At 50.8% G+C, this 18,721-nt stretch overlaps 1 protein-coding gene across 3 annotated transcripts in view; it reads left to right on the top strand.

Annotated features, from left to right (window-relative positions):
- Nucleotides 1-247: 247 nt before the first annotated feature.
- The window catches only part of DISP3 (dispatched RND transporter family member 3), a 63,150-nt gene continuing 44,676 nt past the window's right edge, over nt 248-18,721 (top strand). The window contains exon 1 of one of the 3 annotated variants that reach the window (XM_073316547.2): nt 248-315. In XM_073316547.2, coding sequence (XP_073172648.2) covers nt 304-315 — 12 coding nt within the window. In that variant the 5' untranslated portion in view covers nt 248-303. Of the gene's footprint in view, nt 316-3,029; nt 3,285-3,416; nt 3,768-18,721 lie in introns of those variants that run through there. The other 2 variants (XM_073316549.2, XM_073316550.2) reach the window with 2 other exon arrangements.

The following is an 18,721-nucleotide window of genomic DNA, read 5'->3' as shown; positions in this document are numbered from 1 at the left end:
TTGCATTACTGAAAGTTAGAAAAAATGACTTTTCTTCTCATTTACAGCACACTCTTCACTTTCAACAGAAGCCCTACCCCCGACTGCCGCCCTCTTTGCAGAAACTTCCATCACTGGCAGACAGGCTCAAAGCTGGTGGGGTGTCATTTTTTTTTCTTTATTCAGGAGCCTCATTAAATCCCCATTCACTGGAGCCTCCGCAAGCCAAGGGTTGGTCTGGTTTTGCCTGCACAACTTCTTAATCCCTGTGGGTAACACACTGGAAAAAGATCAATACCTCCCGTATGGACCACCTGCTTGGAGATGGTGACTCAGGTCTGTTCCCTGTTTTCTCTGCTGCTCTCTGGATTTTGCTGATTGACACCTCCTGTGTGATCGGTTAAGGGTGGGGTGTCTTTGTGTGGAAAGCGTCAGAGCCCCTGGTAGGCTCAGGGAGTCTCTGACTGGACATAAGATGGAGCTTTACACTTCAGTCTGGCGTAGGCTGGAACTGCTTAAACATTATCACCATCCAATGGCCGTGTGGTAGCCTGTGTGAAGCAATCTCCGCTCTGCAGGTGTCCACACCACTATAACTGGGAGCATTATTGGCAGTCCCAGCAGACAGGCCAGGAACTGAATGGGGAGAGAAGGTTGAATGGCCATCTCCCATTGGTGTAGGTAATCCACCTCCCGAACAAGCGATAGCTATGTTGATGGGAGAAAGCCCCAGTTGCCCCAGCACTGTCTACACTGGGGCTTAGGTCAGTTTAACTGCACTGCTCTGGGGAGTGGATTTTTCACACGCCTGAGCTACATAGTTATATGAACCTAATTTCATAGTGTAGACCAGGTCTAAGTGATACTGGCGCATGCCATTGCTCCTGGTTGTGCTGTAGATAAATGCATGACTCCAGTTTCTGGTGCTCTCCCTACAGCACCACCTGTCAACTACCTCCCCTCCAACACTGAAAAATGTCTGTGTTATAAACATGACTCATTAGATTCCAGAAACCCAAGGTGAGTGACTGTTGCTCCAGTTATAGGAGAAGCTCTGCAGGCTGGTTAGCTGTGCTAGTGAGGGACAAGAGCATAAGGAGGACTCTCCATCACTTGAGCTAATAACCACAGTCTCCCACCTCTCTTTGCTAAATGTTTTGTTTGGCCTTTGTCAATGGGTAATCCTCACATGACAGTCTTATAGAAAAAAGTGTTCTAGATAACTCCTATATATGGAGCATTTTCAGAGGCAGGGGTACTTGGCTTGTGGCTTAAAAAAACAATTCTAATAATTCTAGAGTGATGGATCCCAATGCTACTCTACCACAGTGCTAAGGCATGACTGCAGAATTCTGTCATAGGTTTGTTCTAAGGTTGTTTTATTAAATCCCAAATTGGATAAGGATAGGTCAGCATGATGCTGGAGAGATTCACTTGCACCAACAATAACTAGACTTCCATGCCCACTAACTGTTCACTGCTCTAGAAATCTCTGTCCTTAAAGTTCTGTTCTCTCTACCATCCTCTGAGATAGAGGGAATCTGACTGGCAGCAGTGAGGTACAGGGAAAGGGCACTCACCATACCAGAGCTGCAGAGTGCAACTGAGGCTCCTAATCCAGCAGCGGGTGCTCCCAATTGCTTCTCCTGCCATCCACACCCTTTGGGAGAGAAGAGGTTGCAACAGAATTAGAGGCTGTGTAAATAAGAGCTGCCCTATAGGACAGGTGGGTGGTCCCTCCACCCTGCCAGTGGCTTGCCTGCCACCAGTGGCCAATAATAGAAACACTTAACCCTTTCTACGCAACATTAACAAGCAAATCCTCACAATATTCAGCAGAAGAGTCTTGTGGCTAAAGCCCAGCAGATCTGGGTTCCAGCCTGTGTCAGAGCTAGGAATTTTGGTGTGAGCTTGGGCCAGTCACATAGCCTCTCTGTGCCTCAGTCTCCACATCTATAAAATGGGGGTAATATTATTGCCTTCCCTGGGGATGTGGTATGGAGGCTCTTGTGTTCCAATGATAGCTGTCAGGAGTTTTAACTTATCATAGGTCCTCTCAGGCTGAACAGGGCAAAGGGTGGGGACCAGATGAAAAGCAGTCTTTTGGCCCTCCAGGTTGGGGTTGAGCAATAAGCCAATAACCTATTCTCCTTTTAAAAAGAGAAAAAATGAAGTTCTGGAAACCATGCTGGCCCTTCTTTGTGCCTCAAAGCCACGTCTGATGGGTCAGGAAAGATTCACAATATTATTGAGCTGCCTTGTGGGCAGGGATGGTGTCCCTAGCCTCTGATTGCCAGAGGCTGGGAATGGGTGACAGGGGCTGGATCACTTGATGAGGACCTGTTCTGTTCATTCCCTGTGGGGCACCTGGCATTGGCCACTGTTGGAAGACAGGACACTGGGCTAGATGGACCTTTGGTCTGACCCAGTATGGCCCTGTTTTTATGTGGTGTTTGTGAAGCTTCCTTCATCAGTGTGGAAATGGTGAGTCTCAAAGGAAAGGCAGAAGTAGAAAGCTCCCCCTCACTTACAGGGGAGGTAGCCGAGCCAGAGGCTAAGCAGTGCTTCGTTTGTAATGAAAGAGGTGCCAGGGCTCAAGCAATTTTTTTTTTTTTTTTTTTTTTTGCATTCATAACTGGTGGAGCAAGCCCAGAGGGGCCAGGGCTATGAACAGCCATGGAGCAAGCGTAGAGGTACCAGGGCTCAGTCCTGGCACAAATTAAGCACTAAGTGACTGGTGCAAAGTGCAAGTGGGGGAGCCAGGAGCAGAACTGAGGGTCTGGTAATGTACAGCACCCCTTCAGGTGGCCATAGCCAGCTGCTTCGTGAGGAAGGCCTGAAACACTCTGCAGGGCAGTTACTGGTGCGATGCTGTGACTGCCAGTGCTGGAGCAGAGGAAGGCTTCCCCCCTCTCATCCTGATGCATGCAGGCAGACAACACGAGCAGTGTAGCCCAGCTGCCCTGCACAGGAGGGTGGGCCAGGCAGGCCGGGTAAGGAGCAGACCAGGAAGCGCAGGCTAGGTTCGGGAACGCACCAGGCAAAGCACCCTCCCCTCGAAGCCTCAACTCGCGACGGCCCAGCGCCAGCCTCTGCCGGCGGAATATATAGCTCGGCCGAACCAACGCTGCCGTCCGTGCAGGGGGAGAGGAAAGCCAAGCCGGAGCACAGGACGCCGCGGGCGCGGCGCAGCGCTGGCTGAGCCCCGGCACGGCTGTCACCCCGCGGGCAGAGCGGGGCTGCCAGCGGATGGGGCGCGCGGGGGCCTGACTGCAGCCTCCCCCCCGACGGCGCGGCGAGCGATGGTAGGAGCCGAGACCAAAACAAAGCGGGGCGGCAATAAAAGGCGGCGGCGGCTGCTCGCTGGGCTGGGTGCGGGGGAGACGCTCCTCGCTGGTGGGGCTGCGGGGTCCGTGCGGCGGCCGGGGAGCCGGTGCGCTCCGGGGGCTGCGGGGTCCGTGCGGCGGCCGGGGAGCCGGTGCGCTCCCGGTGCCTTGGGTCAGGGCCGGAGGAGCCGGTGCGCTCCGGGTGGCCCCAGTCCGTCCTGGGAGCGAAGGGGGCCGGGCTGTGCCAGGCGGGAGCGGTGCCCTGCGGGGCGGTGGGGAGCAAGCGCGCTCCGGTCCTGCGGCAGGAAGGGGCGCCCCGGTCCTTGGGCACCGCAGCGCTCCCCGGGGGGATCCAGCAGCCCGCTGGCCGGGCGCTCGCTGGGAAGAGCGCCTCGCCCCCTGCCCACCGCTGTGTTCCTGCCATCGGCCCCCCGCACGGCTGCTCCCACCGGCTGGGCTGAGGTAAGCGCTGCCCCCACGCCGCGCAGGGGGGGATGCCAGTCCGGGGGTGCCGGGGAGAAGGCTGCGGCTGCGGGGAGGGAGAAGAGGGAGGCGGCAGAGGCTGCGGTAGCAGCAGGGGGTGTCCCGGCTGACGGGGCGAACCCAGGAGCTCGGCACCCAGCTGCTTACGATCGGGGACAGGATCCCTCCTGTCCCAGCTCCAAGCCGCAGCCGGCCCTTTAGGCCCCTCTGGGACAGGTCACTTTCCTCCAGCCCTTCACCTCCTCCCAGCTGGTTCTGCCTGTGCCCCGTGGGGCAGGGCAGAGGGCAGGCAGGGGCTTGCGATGGCTACAGCGGATCAGTCCCTGGGGGGTGCGTGCGGCGCGCTCTCCAGGCGGGCTTTGGAGAGGTCCCGAACGGGCACCAAGGAGAGTTCCCCCGGGCGCTGACTCTCTGTCATGCACCGATTGCGCTAGCGGCTGCGGCGGGATCCTTCTGTTCGCCCCAGGCGGAGCGTCAGGAGGGAGCCGCGCTGTGTCCCAGGCTGTGCGGGAGGCTTGGCGCCGGTCCTGAGTCCCAGCGGGGTGGAGAGGGTCCGGGGAGCGCACAGAGTGCGTGCGGTGTGTGTGTGTGAAGACGGAGGTCTGATCCAGATTGGCAATTCCTGAGGTGCAGCTAGGACAGGGTCCTGTCTTGGACAGTGGCCCTCAGCAATGTGTCCGAGGATGGCGTAAGAACCACACAGCAGCAGTTGTGGGTCAATCTGCTTCCCTCATTAGGTCTTACCCTAACAGAGATCTGGACATGGGTACACTGCAATGTAAGTCCAGGGTTTGAACTCCGGCTAAATCCTCCCCCCACCACCTTCCCTCAACACACACATCCTGCTAACCTAGGCTTGAACCCAAGACCCCATGAAAGTGGAGGGTCTGAGCCTGAGGCAAGCTGGGACCCAGGGTTCAAGCCCTATTGCTTTGCAATGAAGAGGCAACCTCCGTGGACTCATACTTTGGGCAGGCTCCCAGAGTGGCCAGGGACTGACTTCCTTTGTCCTCTGGACAGTCCGGTTTGGTGGACAGTGAAGTTTTCCCACAGGGCACCGTGAACAAAGGGCTAGAGTGGCCACATTGTGGGAAGTCTGGGATGTGGGTGGTTGGACCCCGGCCTGCATAATGCAGTGCAGATGCCGGAGCCCCAGGCTGGGGCCCAGGGTTCGACAGCTCCAAGCAGAGTTACAAATGAGGGTAGACCCCCAAACCCTAGGTTAACAAACCCAGGGGCTGTTACCTTGAGTTCTACTAACCCTGGGCTTACATTGCAGTGACTTCATCAGGATAGTAATGTGCGCACCAAACTAGACCAGTTTCTGAGGATCATTGTGTATTGTTTGTTTGTATTGCTGCAGCTCCGGGGAGCCTGGGTAGGGACCAGAATCCCACATGCTAGTTGCTGCAGAAACACAGAACAGAGGAAAAAGAACAGGAGGACTTGTGGCACCTTAGAGATGAACAAATGTATCTGAGCGTGAGCTTTCGTGAGCTACAGCTCACTTCGTCGGATGCATTCAGCAGAGAGAGCTCCTGCCCCCAAGGGTTTTACTGCTTGTTCTGGTTTATTATTAAAGTGCAAGGGGCTGGGCTGTAGGGATCAGACTTTCCAAAGTGCTGAGCATCCACCAAAACAAAGGGAGCTACTCTGAGCTGGGCTCTTTTGAAAATCTGCCTCTAGGGTGGCTAGGAAAGAGGCTTTTGGTGAAGTGGGGCAGATGGGAATAAGAGAAAATCAGCCCTCCATTGGGACAGGTGCAGGATGCTACACATGTCCTGCACGGAGCCCAGGCTCGGTCCTGTTCCATTTGTTTCCCACGCAAAGCGACCCTTGTACTCTCCGGGCAGTAGCATGCCAATTATGTTGCTTCTACGTCTGCAATTACTGGGGTAGCATTTTGACAGCTGAACGAAGTCCGTTAAGGTTTAATGTAATATATCAGCAAATCAGAGCCTTTTAAAACCAGGCTGGTGCATGCCCGGTTTTGCCTCTGGAGGATGCAGGATCAATGCAATAGGGTGAGTAGGTGTGTGTTAGGGGGATGAGTCTGTCAATTTGCTGCTGTTGTGCTTGAATCTGAATATGCTGCAGATGACGGAATAAACACACACACATGTAATTCACCACCCTACCAAACTCAATTAAAGAAAAAGAAAGAAAAAAAGTCTAGCCAAAATTGGGAATAGATCTTGGACCTGGATTCTGTTCTTTCTTATGAAACCAAACTTTATTCAGGGCCACTCCATCCCACCCACCCCGTCAAGTACTGATAAAGATATCCACAGCAACAGCGCCTCTCTCTCTCTGATTGCTCTTTTAGGCTGTGTCTGGATGGAAATCGAGCAACACAGTAGCTGTATTGTGGGGAAACGTTTCAATAGCTGGATTTCTTTTATCATACTCAGAACATCTTCAGAGGTTAGAATCATCAAGCCAGCCTCTCTAGCACCTTGCAGAGGCTTGTAAGTTGATAGGCTCAGAGCCTGGAATAATAGAGACGTGGGCTGGTGAGAGAGACAACAGATGGAACAAGTCTCTTCAATATGGTAAAAGATCTGCTCCCCATCACTCTCCCTGCAAAGACTGCTGTTCCTATGAGGGGAACACTTCACTGGGGAGGGGCAATTCATATCTGATAGAAAAATCGTTCAAGGGGAAACTAGTCATCAGTATTTTTGACTGTTTCCCCTAGATACACACTGGGAAAAGCTAAGGGTCCAATGGCCCAAAGCAATGTATAAGGGCGCAATATGCGCGATCCTGACTGGGGCCTGGAAAATAGTATCCGTATTGTTCCAGTCATCCACTGCGATTAAAAAAAAGTGTTCTGTTTCTGCAGTATATTGGGCCAAATTCATCCCAGGTGTAACAAACCTAAAGTCACTCATTACACGATGGCTAGATTTAGCTCTCTGGGCTGGATTCTGCCATTCTTACCTACAGTGAGAGATACCTTACCCTGCGAATAGTCCCTTTGATCTGAGTGCCCGAAGGTACTACTCACAGTATGTAAGGGCAGGGGAACCGGGGCATGTATATTTAGTTTTTAGGAGTATTGCAGAATTAAATGACTGATTTAATGTGGACAAAGCCTCAACTTGGTTTGTCTAGAGCTGGTCACAGGTTTTGGTACCTGTTTTTAAAAATAATACTTCGCCCTTTAGCATCCATAGTTGATTCCATTCAAAGCTTTCATGCTTTATGAACGTTAAGCCCCACAAACACCCCTGTGAGGCAGGTGAGAAGAGATGAGCGGTTAGGGGAGAACTTTGAACAGTTGGGTGTTTCTCATTCATCGACTGCAGATCAGGAGGGTGAGCATTTCGTTTCATACTTTGTATGGTATGAGTATGTAGGGGTAGGCTGCGTGTGTGTGGTATTGTGAGAGATTATGTTGGGCTGTTAATTTGTTGGTGTGGATTGGGGCGGAGACTGTGGGTGTGTGTCAGTCAGTTCACCTCCTTCTCCCACCCCCTACTCCAAAATCATCTTATGATGCCAATGATCCAAGATAAAAAGCCCACTGCTTATACAAAAACTTGCCTGTTGTGTACAAGTGCTCAGCGAATAACCTTCCCTGAAAGCGAAGTGGGATTGGAGTTCTTGCCCTGGCTGCATATGGAATATCTGGATAAGCCGTGATTTTTATTTCTGAAGTTACAGCTGGTCATACCATGAGTCCCCACATCTCGGGGTGATATTGCTGTGATCTCTGTGCATGCCAATGCACAATAAGCCCTGGCATGGCTCTCTTAACAGGGAGCATTTAGCATAAAGTTGGTTTAATCCTCTAATCTTATCAAGCGAGGACATAAATTAGAACTCAACAGTTTAATTCATTTAAAAAAAATCAAACCCTGTTATGTTTGTCTGTAGAGCATATGATTTCTCCTTTCATTTGCTTTATAGGCTTATTTTATTATCCATTGTTTGTTTAAAAGCCTCTAACTATAGATACAGGATTGGTGGTGAAAGGTACCCAGTAATTAACTCTCCTCTTCTATAGGCTCATCTAGTATTCATGGAAGTTGTTTTCAGAGCTAAGGCCAGCAAAGTTCGAATGAGAGAGATCCGCCTGGCATCCCCCCATCTGTCGAGAATCTGGCACTGTTGCTGGTTTGGCAGATGAAGGAGACAGTGGGAGTTGAGGGTCTTGGGATCAGGCCCCTCAGTGAGGAGAATTCCCATTTACTTCTTTCAGAGTAACAGCCGAGTTAGTCTGTATTCGCAAAAAGAAAAGGAGTACTTGCATCCGATGAAGTGAGCTGTAGCTCACGAAAGCTCATGCTCAAATAAATTGGTTAGTCTCTAAGGTGCCACAAGTACTCCTTTTCCATTTACTTCTTGTCTCCTTTATTTCTATCAAGAGGAGCAGGCAGTGCCCTCATTTTTCCCCAGTGCTGAGAGAGAACGTAGTCATCACCAGGAGTATGCCTGTCTATATGTGTGGGCAGAGGCAAGGAAATTGTGTGTCCAGACCCTGTAATGAGGCTGAGCAATGAAACTTTAGATGCTGTGGTTTCCTTCCATCCCTGACACGGTACCCTAATACTCTCTCTTTAAAGGTTTGATTTTGTGCATAGATGCACAAGTTCATTCATCTCTGTGGAGTTGCACACCAGGGTGAATTCTGGTCACAGTTCTCATGACCATCTTTTCCGAGGGCTGAATTCGGCCTACCTTACTCACGTTGGGCAGCACCGTACTCCTGACTTCACGACAGGGGTTACTCCAGGAGTAAAGAACTACACTGTGGATGTGACTCAGCATTCATTGAAGTGCCATTGCTTTCAAAGGACTGTGAATCAATCCCAGTGCAAGTCAGGGTGGCGGAATCTGGCCCTAAATTAATGACTGGAGAACATGAAGATGACTGTAGGCACTAAAAGCCCAATCCGGCTCCCAGTGACTTCCGGGGGAGCTGGGCTGGGGTCTACAGTGCTGATTCTGAATATACATAAGCATGTGCTTAACTATGAGCATGGAGTCATCGTATTGAAGGCAATGTGTTAAAGATCTAGATGTGGCTAGATACCTTTCTGACCTGGGAGCTGGTGGTTACTGTAAGATCATTGGTGATGATACGGTACATGGGGCGGTCATGAATACACCTCTGCAGCACTGTGAGGTAAGGTGTTTTTTTTTTTTGAGCTCTCTGCTTCACACTGAGTCATGCAGAATAAGATATAAAGACCAATGAGTAACCAGAGTGCTATACCAGAAACGGGGGGAGGGGGGGGATACAGATCTTTTAAAAAAAATCTGTCAAAACAAGCCACAAATATATAATTTTGGCTGCTTAAGATCTGCGGGGCCTTTTCTATGGGGGGGGAAATAAATAAATAAAAATGCTAAACCAGCGACAAAAATAGAAGCAGTCTAGTCCTTTGGAGCATCCCTTCAGAGGAGTTAAAAACTCGCATTGAGGGGGGAAAAGCAGATCAGATTCTTGCTCCAGCCACTGGATAAAGGCTGAAAAAAGAATGCATCTGAGTGGGTGAAATATTAGGTTGTCGCAAGAAAACATGATTGCTTTTTTGTAGCTGCATACTTTTTCAGTGCTGGATTATGCCTGTTTTTGTCGCTGGAAGTGAAGCCCCTGGTCCTCTGCACTCCATTCCAGTTCAGCAGAGCACGTAAGTGCATGCTTAACTTTAGGCACATGCTTGGGGCTTGAAGTTAAGCATGTGCATTAATGAATAAGAATGGATTCAAGCATGTGCTTAGAGGCTTTGTTGCACTGGGGCGTAAAATATGTACATTCTGCCCCTTTAAAGTAGTGCCAGGTAAGGGACCCTTCTGAAGGCAATTGGATTGTGAACTTGTTGGTCCAGGGACTGTCTCTTACTGCGTGTGAGTGTTTGTGAGCCCAGGGCCTGGCCCACTGGGATCCTAACTTTGGTTGGGGTGTGTCAGTGCTGCAATAATAGCAATCAGAATCCAAGGCCGTGGAATGACTCTTAGGGAGCCCAACGGGGTTTGGAAAAGGATCCAAAAGAATAGACTGTTTTTAACCGACTGTTTTCCATTCTTTAAACCAGAGCCCCCCGGATGTAGAAACCTAGAATTCTTAGTTCCTACCTGACCATCTTATTTGATCTGGGAGAAGACATAGACCTGGTTTGGGCTGGATACGTTTTCTGTGTCTCCTCTTGAATAGAAGAGCCAACCCTTTCGAAAGGGGCTCACCTGTGGACCTGGTTTGCTTGTTTAACAAATCTCTACTGGATTGTCGCTCAGTATATTGTATAATCCAAGCTGTCCAGCCTCTTAGCTTGTTTTGTGCTGGCAGGCTCCCAGAGCTCCTGTGGGGTTGTTGGAGGAAATGTGCTCTCAGATGAGCAGTATAGAGACTTCCAGGGTCCTTAATCCCCCTGCATTTGGAATTGCTTCAGAAAGAGAGAAAATAGAGTAACAATGAAGCCATTCATCTGTGCATGGATCAAAACGAACAATCTGGGGCCTGAGTCTGCCATCCCTTGCTCAGGCAAAACTTCCAGTGATTCCAATAGTTAGGCCTGAGTGAAGACAGCAGGATCTGGTCCCTGAGTGGGAGCGTTAGCTATTGAGAACGGTGACTCTCAGGTGGTTTGACAGTTTAGTCGCACTGCCTTGAACAGATGTTCCATCCAGCTGGAAGGCGGTGGGGTTGTCTGTGGAGGAAGTCCATTCACAATGCAAGGCTGGCCTCTCTTGGCCTTTTTGCTAAGACGCCTGTCTGTGAGCCTCTTCCTGCTCTCATTGAAGCTGGTTTGGCCATTGATTTCAGTGGGATTGGGTGGTCTGGGGATAGAAGAGCCCATCGGACACTATCTCTGAACGCTATGGTCTGACCCATTCAGGCTTCTGTCCTGGAGGTCCACAAGACACAGGCCTTGAACTCTGTGGCTTGTCCAGCAGGCTTGGAGTCCATAGTCCAGTCCCTTCCTGGGCCCCATTTCTGGCCAGGTGCCAGCTCTCTGCAGATAGCTAATTGAGTTGGTGATGGCAGGGGGTGGCTTTGTTCAAAAGCAATGCAACAGTTTCATTAATTGGAAACCTGTTGTGACCGGAGTGGGATCTGCTAATGAAGGTAGCTAGATACCTGCTTGTCTGAGTACATCCAGGGTCTTGCTTCTCCTGTGAGTAATGGCCCGTTTTGCCCTATGGCTCATTGTCTCCGTGGTGAGCAACGTTGACACACACATTCAACGTGGTGACACACACATTTCAGGCCCCATAGGAGAGCTATGATGATTTTGATTCACTATCAGGCTGAACTGTGGGATTTTTTTTCCCCTGCAGACTTTGATGGGGTCAGGGTTTGTCCTACTGTTTCAAGGTGATGAGGGTGGAATGGAAAGGGCTGGAGACTGAAACCCTAATGGGCAGCAAAACTGCCTGGATGTCTGCCTAGAAGGCTCATGACAGAGATCCAGCATGTCCATTTCACTTGTGAGAACAGCATTCCAGAGCTGGGGGGAGGGAGGCGGGAGGAGGAATGAGGAAGTAGTTGCTTTTTAGCTCAGAAGTGGGGAGAAAAAGCACCTGGTGGTAGCACACAGGTTTATTTTTTTGGGAGGGATGGTAGGGTATAGAGGTGGCTCTGGATAACACTGGTGCCGTCCCTTTCGGGGGTTCATGATGGGCCCCATAGATCAGATGCAAGAGGCTGTCAAGGTTCCTTCCCCACTCTGAACTCTAGGGTACAAATGTGGGGACCTGCATGAAAGACCCCCTAAGCTTATTCTTACCAGCTTAGGTTAAAAACTTCCCCAAGGTACAAACTTTGCCTTGTCCTTGAACAGTATGCTGCCACCACCAAGCGTTTTTAACCAAAGAACAGGGAAAGAGCCCACTTGGAGACATCTTCCCCCAAAATATCCCCCCAAGCCCTACACCCCCTTTCCTGAGGAAGGCTTGATAATAATCCTCACCAATTGGTTCAGGTGAATAGAGATCCAAACCTTTGGATCTTAAGAACAATGAAAAATTAATCAGGTCTTAAAAGAAGAATTTTAATGAAAGAAAAGGTAAAAGAATCACCTCTGTAAAATCAGGATGGTCAATACCCTACAGGGTAATCAGATTCAAAACATAGAGAATCCCTCTAGGCAAAACCTTAAATTATGAAGAGACACAAAAACAGGAATATACATTCCCTCCAGCACAGCTTATTTTACCAGCCATTCAACAAAAGAAAATCTAACGCATTTTCTAGCTAGATTACTTACTAACTTAACAGGAGTTGGGAGGCTTGCATTTCTGATCTGTTCCTGGCAAAAGCATCACACAGACAGACAGACAACCCTTTGTTTCCCCCGCCCTCCAGCTTTGAAAGTATCTTGTCCCCTCATTGGTCATTTTGGGTCAGGTGCCAGTGAGGTTACCTTAGCTTCTTAACCCTTTACAGGTGAAAGGGTTTTGCCTCTGGCCAGGAGGGATTTTCTGGCACTGTATACAGAAAGGTAGTTACCCTTCCCTTTATATGTATGACAGAGGCTCATCACTTGATGGGGCTGTCAGTGGTTTTGGGGAAAAGGAACATGGTGTGTAGGTGTGATTCTGGCTTTATGGCTTTGCAGCTGGCGTGTGATGGTGCTGTTCTGGGAACTGGCAGAGCAAACAGGTACCACATCTCCTCCTGCCCGTCCCTATTTGGGAAGAGACTCTGGCTTCTGTGCACCACAGACAGCTGTAGCTTTGTGATTTACTGTTCATCAAAGATGAAAGAGTTGAACCTTGCTTCATTTCTGGCCTGGTTATGTAGAAACATCCAGCTTTTCCATTGTGATATTAATTTGGTCCTTGGGTGAGTGAGAGAGTGGCCAGCTGAGTAGAATTACATGGGATGGGAAGATGACAATCCGCAGGCTACGGTTATTACTGAGTATGAGCTATTTATATTGCATTCGCCAGTCTGTGCTTCTGTCTATTAAGGCGTGTGGATTAGCTTTATTTTCCGTAGGTCTCTGGAGTAAATGGTTCTACCCAGACAGCAGCTGGGACAAGCAGCAGAGTTAGGATTTAAGAGCCGTTGATTGGAGTTTATACCTTCCTGACCTTGGAGCTCTGCGTCCTTAAGCTGTAACGGTAGGCGGCACTGCTCTGTGCATCTCTAATCTCGGAGGCAGCTTCACCCACTCCTCCCTAGCCACCTTCGGCTGTCAGCAGAGAATACCTCCCCTTGACAGCGCTGTACAGTCAGGAAGGGGGTCTGAGCTTGGATCCCACAGTGCCTTTGAAATACCTTAGTCAACCCCCCAAGAGAGCCAGACATTCTGCGACCAGATTAATGTAGAATGACAGACTCGATCCCTGAGGTGCTGAGCACTCCCAACTCCTCTGTATGTCACCGGGTGCTCAGCACCTCCTAGACAGAGCAGGATGTAGTTGAGGGACCCCCACCTGCCTTTCCTGATGTCAGTAGCCAAGATCCAGCTGACTGGACGGGAGCAGGATCAGACCCACTTTGTGCTGGGAGCGCAGCGTGCTCTGCTCCCGCTGGATCCCGCAGTTCCTGGCTGTTGGCTAGCAGCGTTTTTAGTTGGCGGAAGCTGAAGGTGCTGCGCATCCTGCCCCCTCCACCGTCCCCCCCGTGAGGGGTCAGCGTGTGTCCTCGTCCTGCTGGGATTATCAGGAGCTGGACAAAGAAGAAAGCAGGAGCTTGGGTGCTGCCTGATTTGTCTTCCTTCCCCAAATGCAGGACTCGGTCCCCCTGGTCACTGGCATCACCCCACTGCCTTCGGTGGGAGCAGACTTGCATCCTTGCCGTCTGTTCTGAGAGGAGTAGGGCCTTGCCCTCCTGAGCTGAGGGTGAATAAGGCACCCAGCAAAGGCCTCTAAGCGGTCCCGTGCCCTTGCAGTCAGCCCAAAGGCCTGGCAGGAGTCGAGAGAGGCCAGGTTTTATGGGCCCCGAGGCGCAGAGCAGAGGGTGCATGGCGCAGACCGGGGGCCCCGCGTATGTTCGATGTTGGGTACGGACATTAGGATTCCACAGAGGGCTGTAACCTTGGACACCTGCCCCCTTTATTCTTGCCTAGAGTTCTCTGTTTGCTGGGAGAGGAGGTGGGGGAAGCGGGGCTGGAATACTTTCCCCACCATCTGCCTTAAGGCATCAGACTTGTGAGTTGGCACTGTTCATTTCTGATCTCTGCCAAACCTTGTTAATAGAGAACATTCCTGCTGAACTGAAGGCAGTTCACGTTCCATAGACGCTGGGGAGGCAGCTGTTCGTGCAGGGAACGAAAAGAGAGGCTCCGACAGTTGTCTGTTTTTTTTTAAGTTGCTGGTCACTCCGAATAGCCGCTTCCTCATGCAGGGGAGTCAGAGGTGAGAATCGTTTATTTGCACACTCTGGCCTCGAGGGCTTGGACGTTACTGCACCTGGGGCCAGATGCTGATCTCACTCGCTCCAGTGTAGATCTGGTGACGTCAGTGGAGTCACTCTGGATTTACGTGGGATATGTGAGCTCAGGATCCAGCTGGTGGATCACTGTGTAGCAGAGTCCTGAGTTGTGGGTGTCAGTGACGTCTGCTTGCGGTTGCCCACTCTCTTCCTTCCCAGCATGGCTTTGCCTGGCACTTGTGTAGTTAGTAGAAGAGCCCTCTGTACTGTTAATTAAGTTCACGGGTCTAGAGTTCAAATCCCAGCTCTCCTGACTGACCTTGGGCAAGCCACCTACCAACCCTGCCTGAGACTCCTGCCCTGCCTGCAAAGGTGGGTAATGATACTTTTTGCTGACGGGAATTAATCAGAGAAATGGTTTGTACAGTGCTCAGTGCTGTTAAAGGAAGAGGGTGGTCATGATCCACATCACACCACCGTTCATACATGGGAGTGAGGGGACAGCACATGGGCTGTCTGTCCTATCAGAATCAGGACCATCCTCTGCCTTTGCTTCCTCCTTGCTGCGTCAGCAGGGTGTTTGTAGTGGAGGAAGAGGAGACATATCAGGAGAGTACTGACTGGCCATACTGCTGCTGTGTTGAAGGATTAACATGAGGGACCAGGCCTTGTGTCTCTCACAGCCTGCCACCTGTGGGCGAAGGAATTCTGGTTGGACTTATCCCAGGCTGCCCATGGAGGCTCTGTGCAGCTGCTGAGAGGTGGGATGCTGGGTGTTCCTTTTGAGCGACTGTCTCTCCCAGCCAGGATGCTCATCAGGATTACCGGCCCTAACGATACCTGTAGAATGATCTGATCAGCTGCTGACTGTCATGTGACTGCGTCGTGTCCTTTGCATGGGCTCTTCTCTTCCCATTCTGTTTTCTCCCTCCCTCTGAATGGAAGTCTCCATCGATGCTACGGCCCAGCTTGGATATAGGCACAAGTGGGCACAGTTCCATCGACTTCAATGGAGTTTCACCTGCTTATGCCAGCTGCGACTTTAATAAATAATAACACGTTGCATTTTCATGGCACTTTCAATCTGAGGATCATTTTTCTTTCACAGTCTAGCTACAGAAATACATAGCTGGAGTTGTGCCAGCTCCCCTCAAACTGTACCGAAAAGACCCTTAGGTTTGCAGAATGACGACAAAGAAGGAAATCTGGGTCTAGGCATCACAAGGTTTTGCTTAATTACTGCTTTACTCTCTGTTGTGCTTGGGCTTTGGAGGGGAGTCAGGATCCCTGGCTGCTGTTTAGGGTCTGCCACCAACTTGTGTGACCTCGAGCCGATCACGTAGGTCAATATATCAAAAATGGCTTCCGATTTTTGGTGGAGTACCCAATTTGGGCCTCCCTTCACTGGAGCGATGGATGCCATTGCTTTTGAAAATCAGGCCCGAGGTCCTGAATTGGGTACCCTAAAACTGAGGCAGGTGGGATCTGGGGCTACTTGATAATTTGAGCCATAGGCTGCTGGGCCTCATCTTGCTCTCACTAAAGTCGATGGAAGCTTTGGCTGAATTCAGGGAGAGCAGGAGCAAGTCCCTTGTGCGTTCATTTATTAATGTGTAAAGTCGGGTGTAATCTTCACAACCTCCCCAGGGAGCTGCGAAATGTAATAGGTGTTAGTGAAAGGTTTGCACAGCCTCTGGTAAAAGAGGATGTGATCTCGAAATGTGAAGTGTTGGCTGCTCTGAGAGAGAGCTGCGATGTGCTGGCTGGTCCTCGTCTGTCGTAACCTGGCGTTGAGTGACCTGCTTTGGAGTGCTGGGTTAGAATCTATGGAGAGAGTTGGACAAATCCTGATTCTCCCCCTTACTCAGGGGACAGCCACATGTGCAGCCCCCACCTCCCTGAGTCAAAGGAAGGGCTTTTTGTTCTCTTTATTTAAACAAGTCAAACAACCTCCCTGGGAAGAGGGAGCTGCAGACTTGCCATTGAACCCTACCCTGTGGGAAGGGTTAAAAGGCTTGAAGTGAAGCGCAAGCCTCCCTCCTGCTCATAAATCAAAACCAACCCAAACAACTTTTCTTGAAACTTTCTTCTCCTCCCTCTCCCTCCCACTCCCCCAGTCTTTCTCCCACCTACAACTCATGCCAGAGTTTAATCTCCAAGCCGATTTTTCTGGGTGAGTTGAAATGGAAAGGCGGAGACAGGCCCACAAGAGCATGAAAGGGACTCAGTGGACTCCATTTCAACTGGGGTCTGAGAATCTGGACAACCCAGGCCGAAGCTTGTTTCGAAAGCCAAATCCATTTTTCTGTAGAGCTTGTGCAATTGCTTAAAGCAGGCAGAACACTGCTCTTTCTGGTGCTTGCTGCCAACTGCTGCAGGCTCAGAACGCCCTGGTACTGGGCCTGTGGAAGAGAGAGACACTTGGGTCTCCAGACCCACTGGGCTTTTTTGCAGTGGCTTGTACTCTAGCTAGTTTCAGACTTGTATGGGGATCCATGCATGCGTTTAAATAGAGATTTCTGGGAGTTCTACTCCCTCCACTGAAGTGTCTTTGGCGTCAGCAATGCGGGTTGACATCCATCATTTTTACACAGTCGAATTCAAAGTTCTGAGATCAGCCACCCCCAACCCCTAATTACCAGTCCGCATCTCAGCTCTAGTGGGTCATGCGTGTTTCTTGGAGAGAGGCTGTGGTCTTTGGTGTTGCTCTTTCTTTTTGGTCACTAGTGTCTATACACCCAGGCACAGAGTGAGATAAAAATTCTGCAGCATCATACACAGCAATAAAACACTGTTCAGGAGCACGATACATCAGCAGGTAAACGTTTTATTCCCGATGGAACTGCTTAATCTGTAGATAAGAAGCTACCGTCTTGTAAATCTGATGCTACTACACAGAGTGAATTCCTCTGTGAAAGTCACTGTGTAGTTACTCTGGAGTTCACAGAGCAGTTCGCCATGTACCTGGCGCAGCGAAGAGTTGGACCTTGTTTAGATCCTGGTACCTGAGAACTAGGCTTGGAATAGCACTGATAGTAAACCCGGGATGACCTTTCCATTGGAAAAGCCTCTCTTTGTTTTGTCTCCTGTGGTTCATAACTTGCTGGGTTAAGACATCCCTACTGACCTAAAATCTTTGGCACAAATTCACCCCTGACAACTCCAGTGAAGTCAATAGAGTTCCAGCAGGATGAGTTTGGCCCCATATATCCCATCAACTTCAGTGTGCTGTGGGTCAGGCCCATGCCCACCAGTGCTGCCTCTGTCCATTCCACTCCTCTGTCCCAGCTGCGGGCTGGCTCCAGTGAGTCTGCTGAGGCAAACCGAGGGACCTGACATCCACAGCTCACATTGGCTCCAGTAGGAATTGGAGGAGCTCAGGTTGTCCATGTCTGAACCTTGCACAGCCAGCTGGTTTCCTTGCTGCCTTGGGCCAACACCAGCTGGGAGCCGGCCCTGAACAGATAGAATTTAAAGAGCCACAAGTATGTCAGGCTTGACAGATGGTGGAAATTGCAGCACATTCACTTAAATGACTTGTCCAAGGCCTTGTGAGAGAACCTGTGGCAGAGTCAGGAAGAGAACACAGATCTGCCTGGACTCTCACTCCTCTGCCTTAGCCACAAGGCCATCCCCTGGAGAACTGCAGTATTTGCCTCTGGCCTTAAATAAGAAGGGGAAGCAGCATCTCAGCCTATGAAGGGCTCTGTGAGGGTGTGTGTGGGATGCATCCTATGGGCAGAGCCCCTCGGGGACCATGTGGTATATTCTGTTTATTTCCCTTGGGCTGGGTCATTGCACTTCATAGGGGCTAGGGGAAAACTCCATGAGGCTGGACTTAGGAGACTTCCCTTGAATCCTGTGTGTGTGTGTGTGTGGTAGGGGAGAAAGGGAGGCTGGGAGGTTATCTGTCCCCTGCAGAACTGCCCTGACAGGGAGATCCGGGCTGATCTCAGATCAGCGGAGTCCCATCCCATCCAGGTAGGGGCATTTTTCTACCACAGTCTGGCCTGTGGTCAGCACAGTTCTTGTAGAATCTGTGCTCCCTGCGGGATGATTTCCCCTTCCACACAGCACCCCTAACAGGATGGAGGGGGAAAGCATGTGACACAATGCTAATGGGAATCGATACAAACTTATCAGCAACAGATACTGGGTGTAAATCGGGGGTGGGGGGCATAGGAGGGGGAGCATAATCCTGTTTCTCCATCTGCCTGCCCAGCCCAGCCCTCCTTGCCGGCAGCTCCCGCACCCTATGGAGCACCCTCCACAGTGCTGCAGCCCAGGACCCACCCCACCCGGCCGCAGGTCACCCTCTCTCGGCTGCCAGCCAGGCCAAGGCTGGGGAATACCTCTTTGCAGTGGCCCCTGTTTGCATTGGAAGGATCCTGGGCTCTAAATGAGATTAAGGCCCCACTAACGCGTGTTTGCTCATTCTACCAGTCTATCCCCTCCGTCGGCCCCGTGCGAACGGTCTGAAGGGATGTGGCCGTTGAGCTGTGGGAGCTCTTGATGTGAGTTTCTGCATGGCTGGCACAGTGGGCTGGAACTCTAAGCCCTTGTCCTGGCAGGGCAGCTGCAGCTGTGCTGTTTAAGCACC

This window comes from Lepidochelys kempii, chromosome 18, assembly GCF_965140285.1.
Source record: "Lepidochelys kempii isolate rLepKem1 chromosome 18, rLepKem1.hap1, whole genome shotgun sequence".
NCBI classification, from domain to species: Eukaryota; Metazoa; Chordata; order Testudines; family Cheloniidae; genus Lepidochelys; species Lepidochelys kempii.
This window is presented reverse-complemented; position numbering and strand designations above follow the sequence as displayed.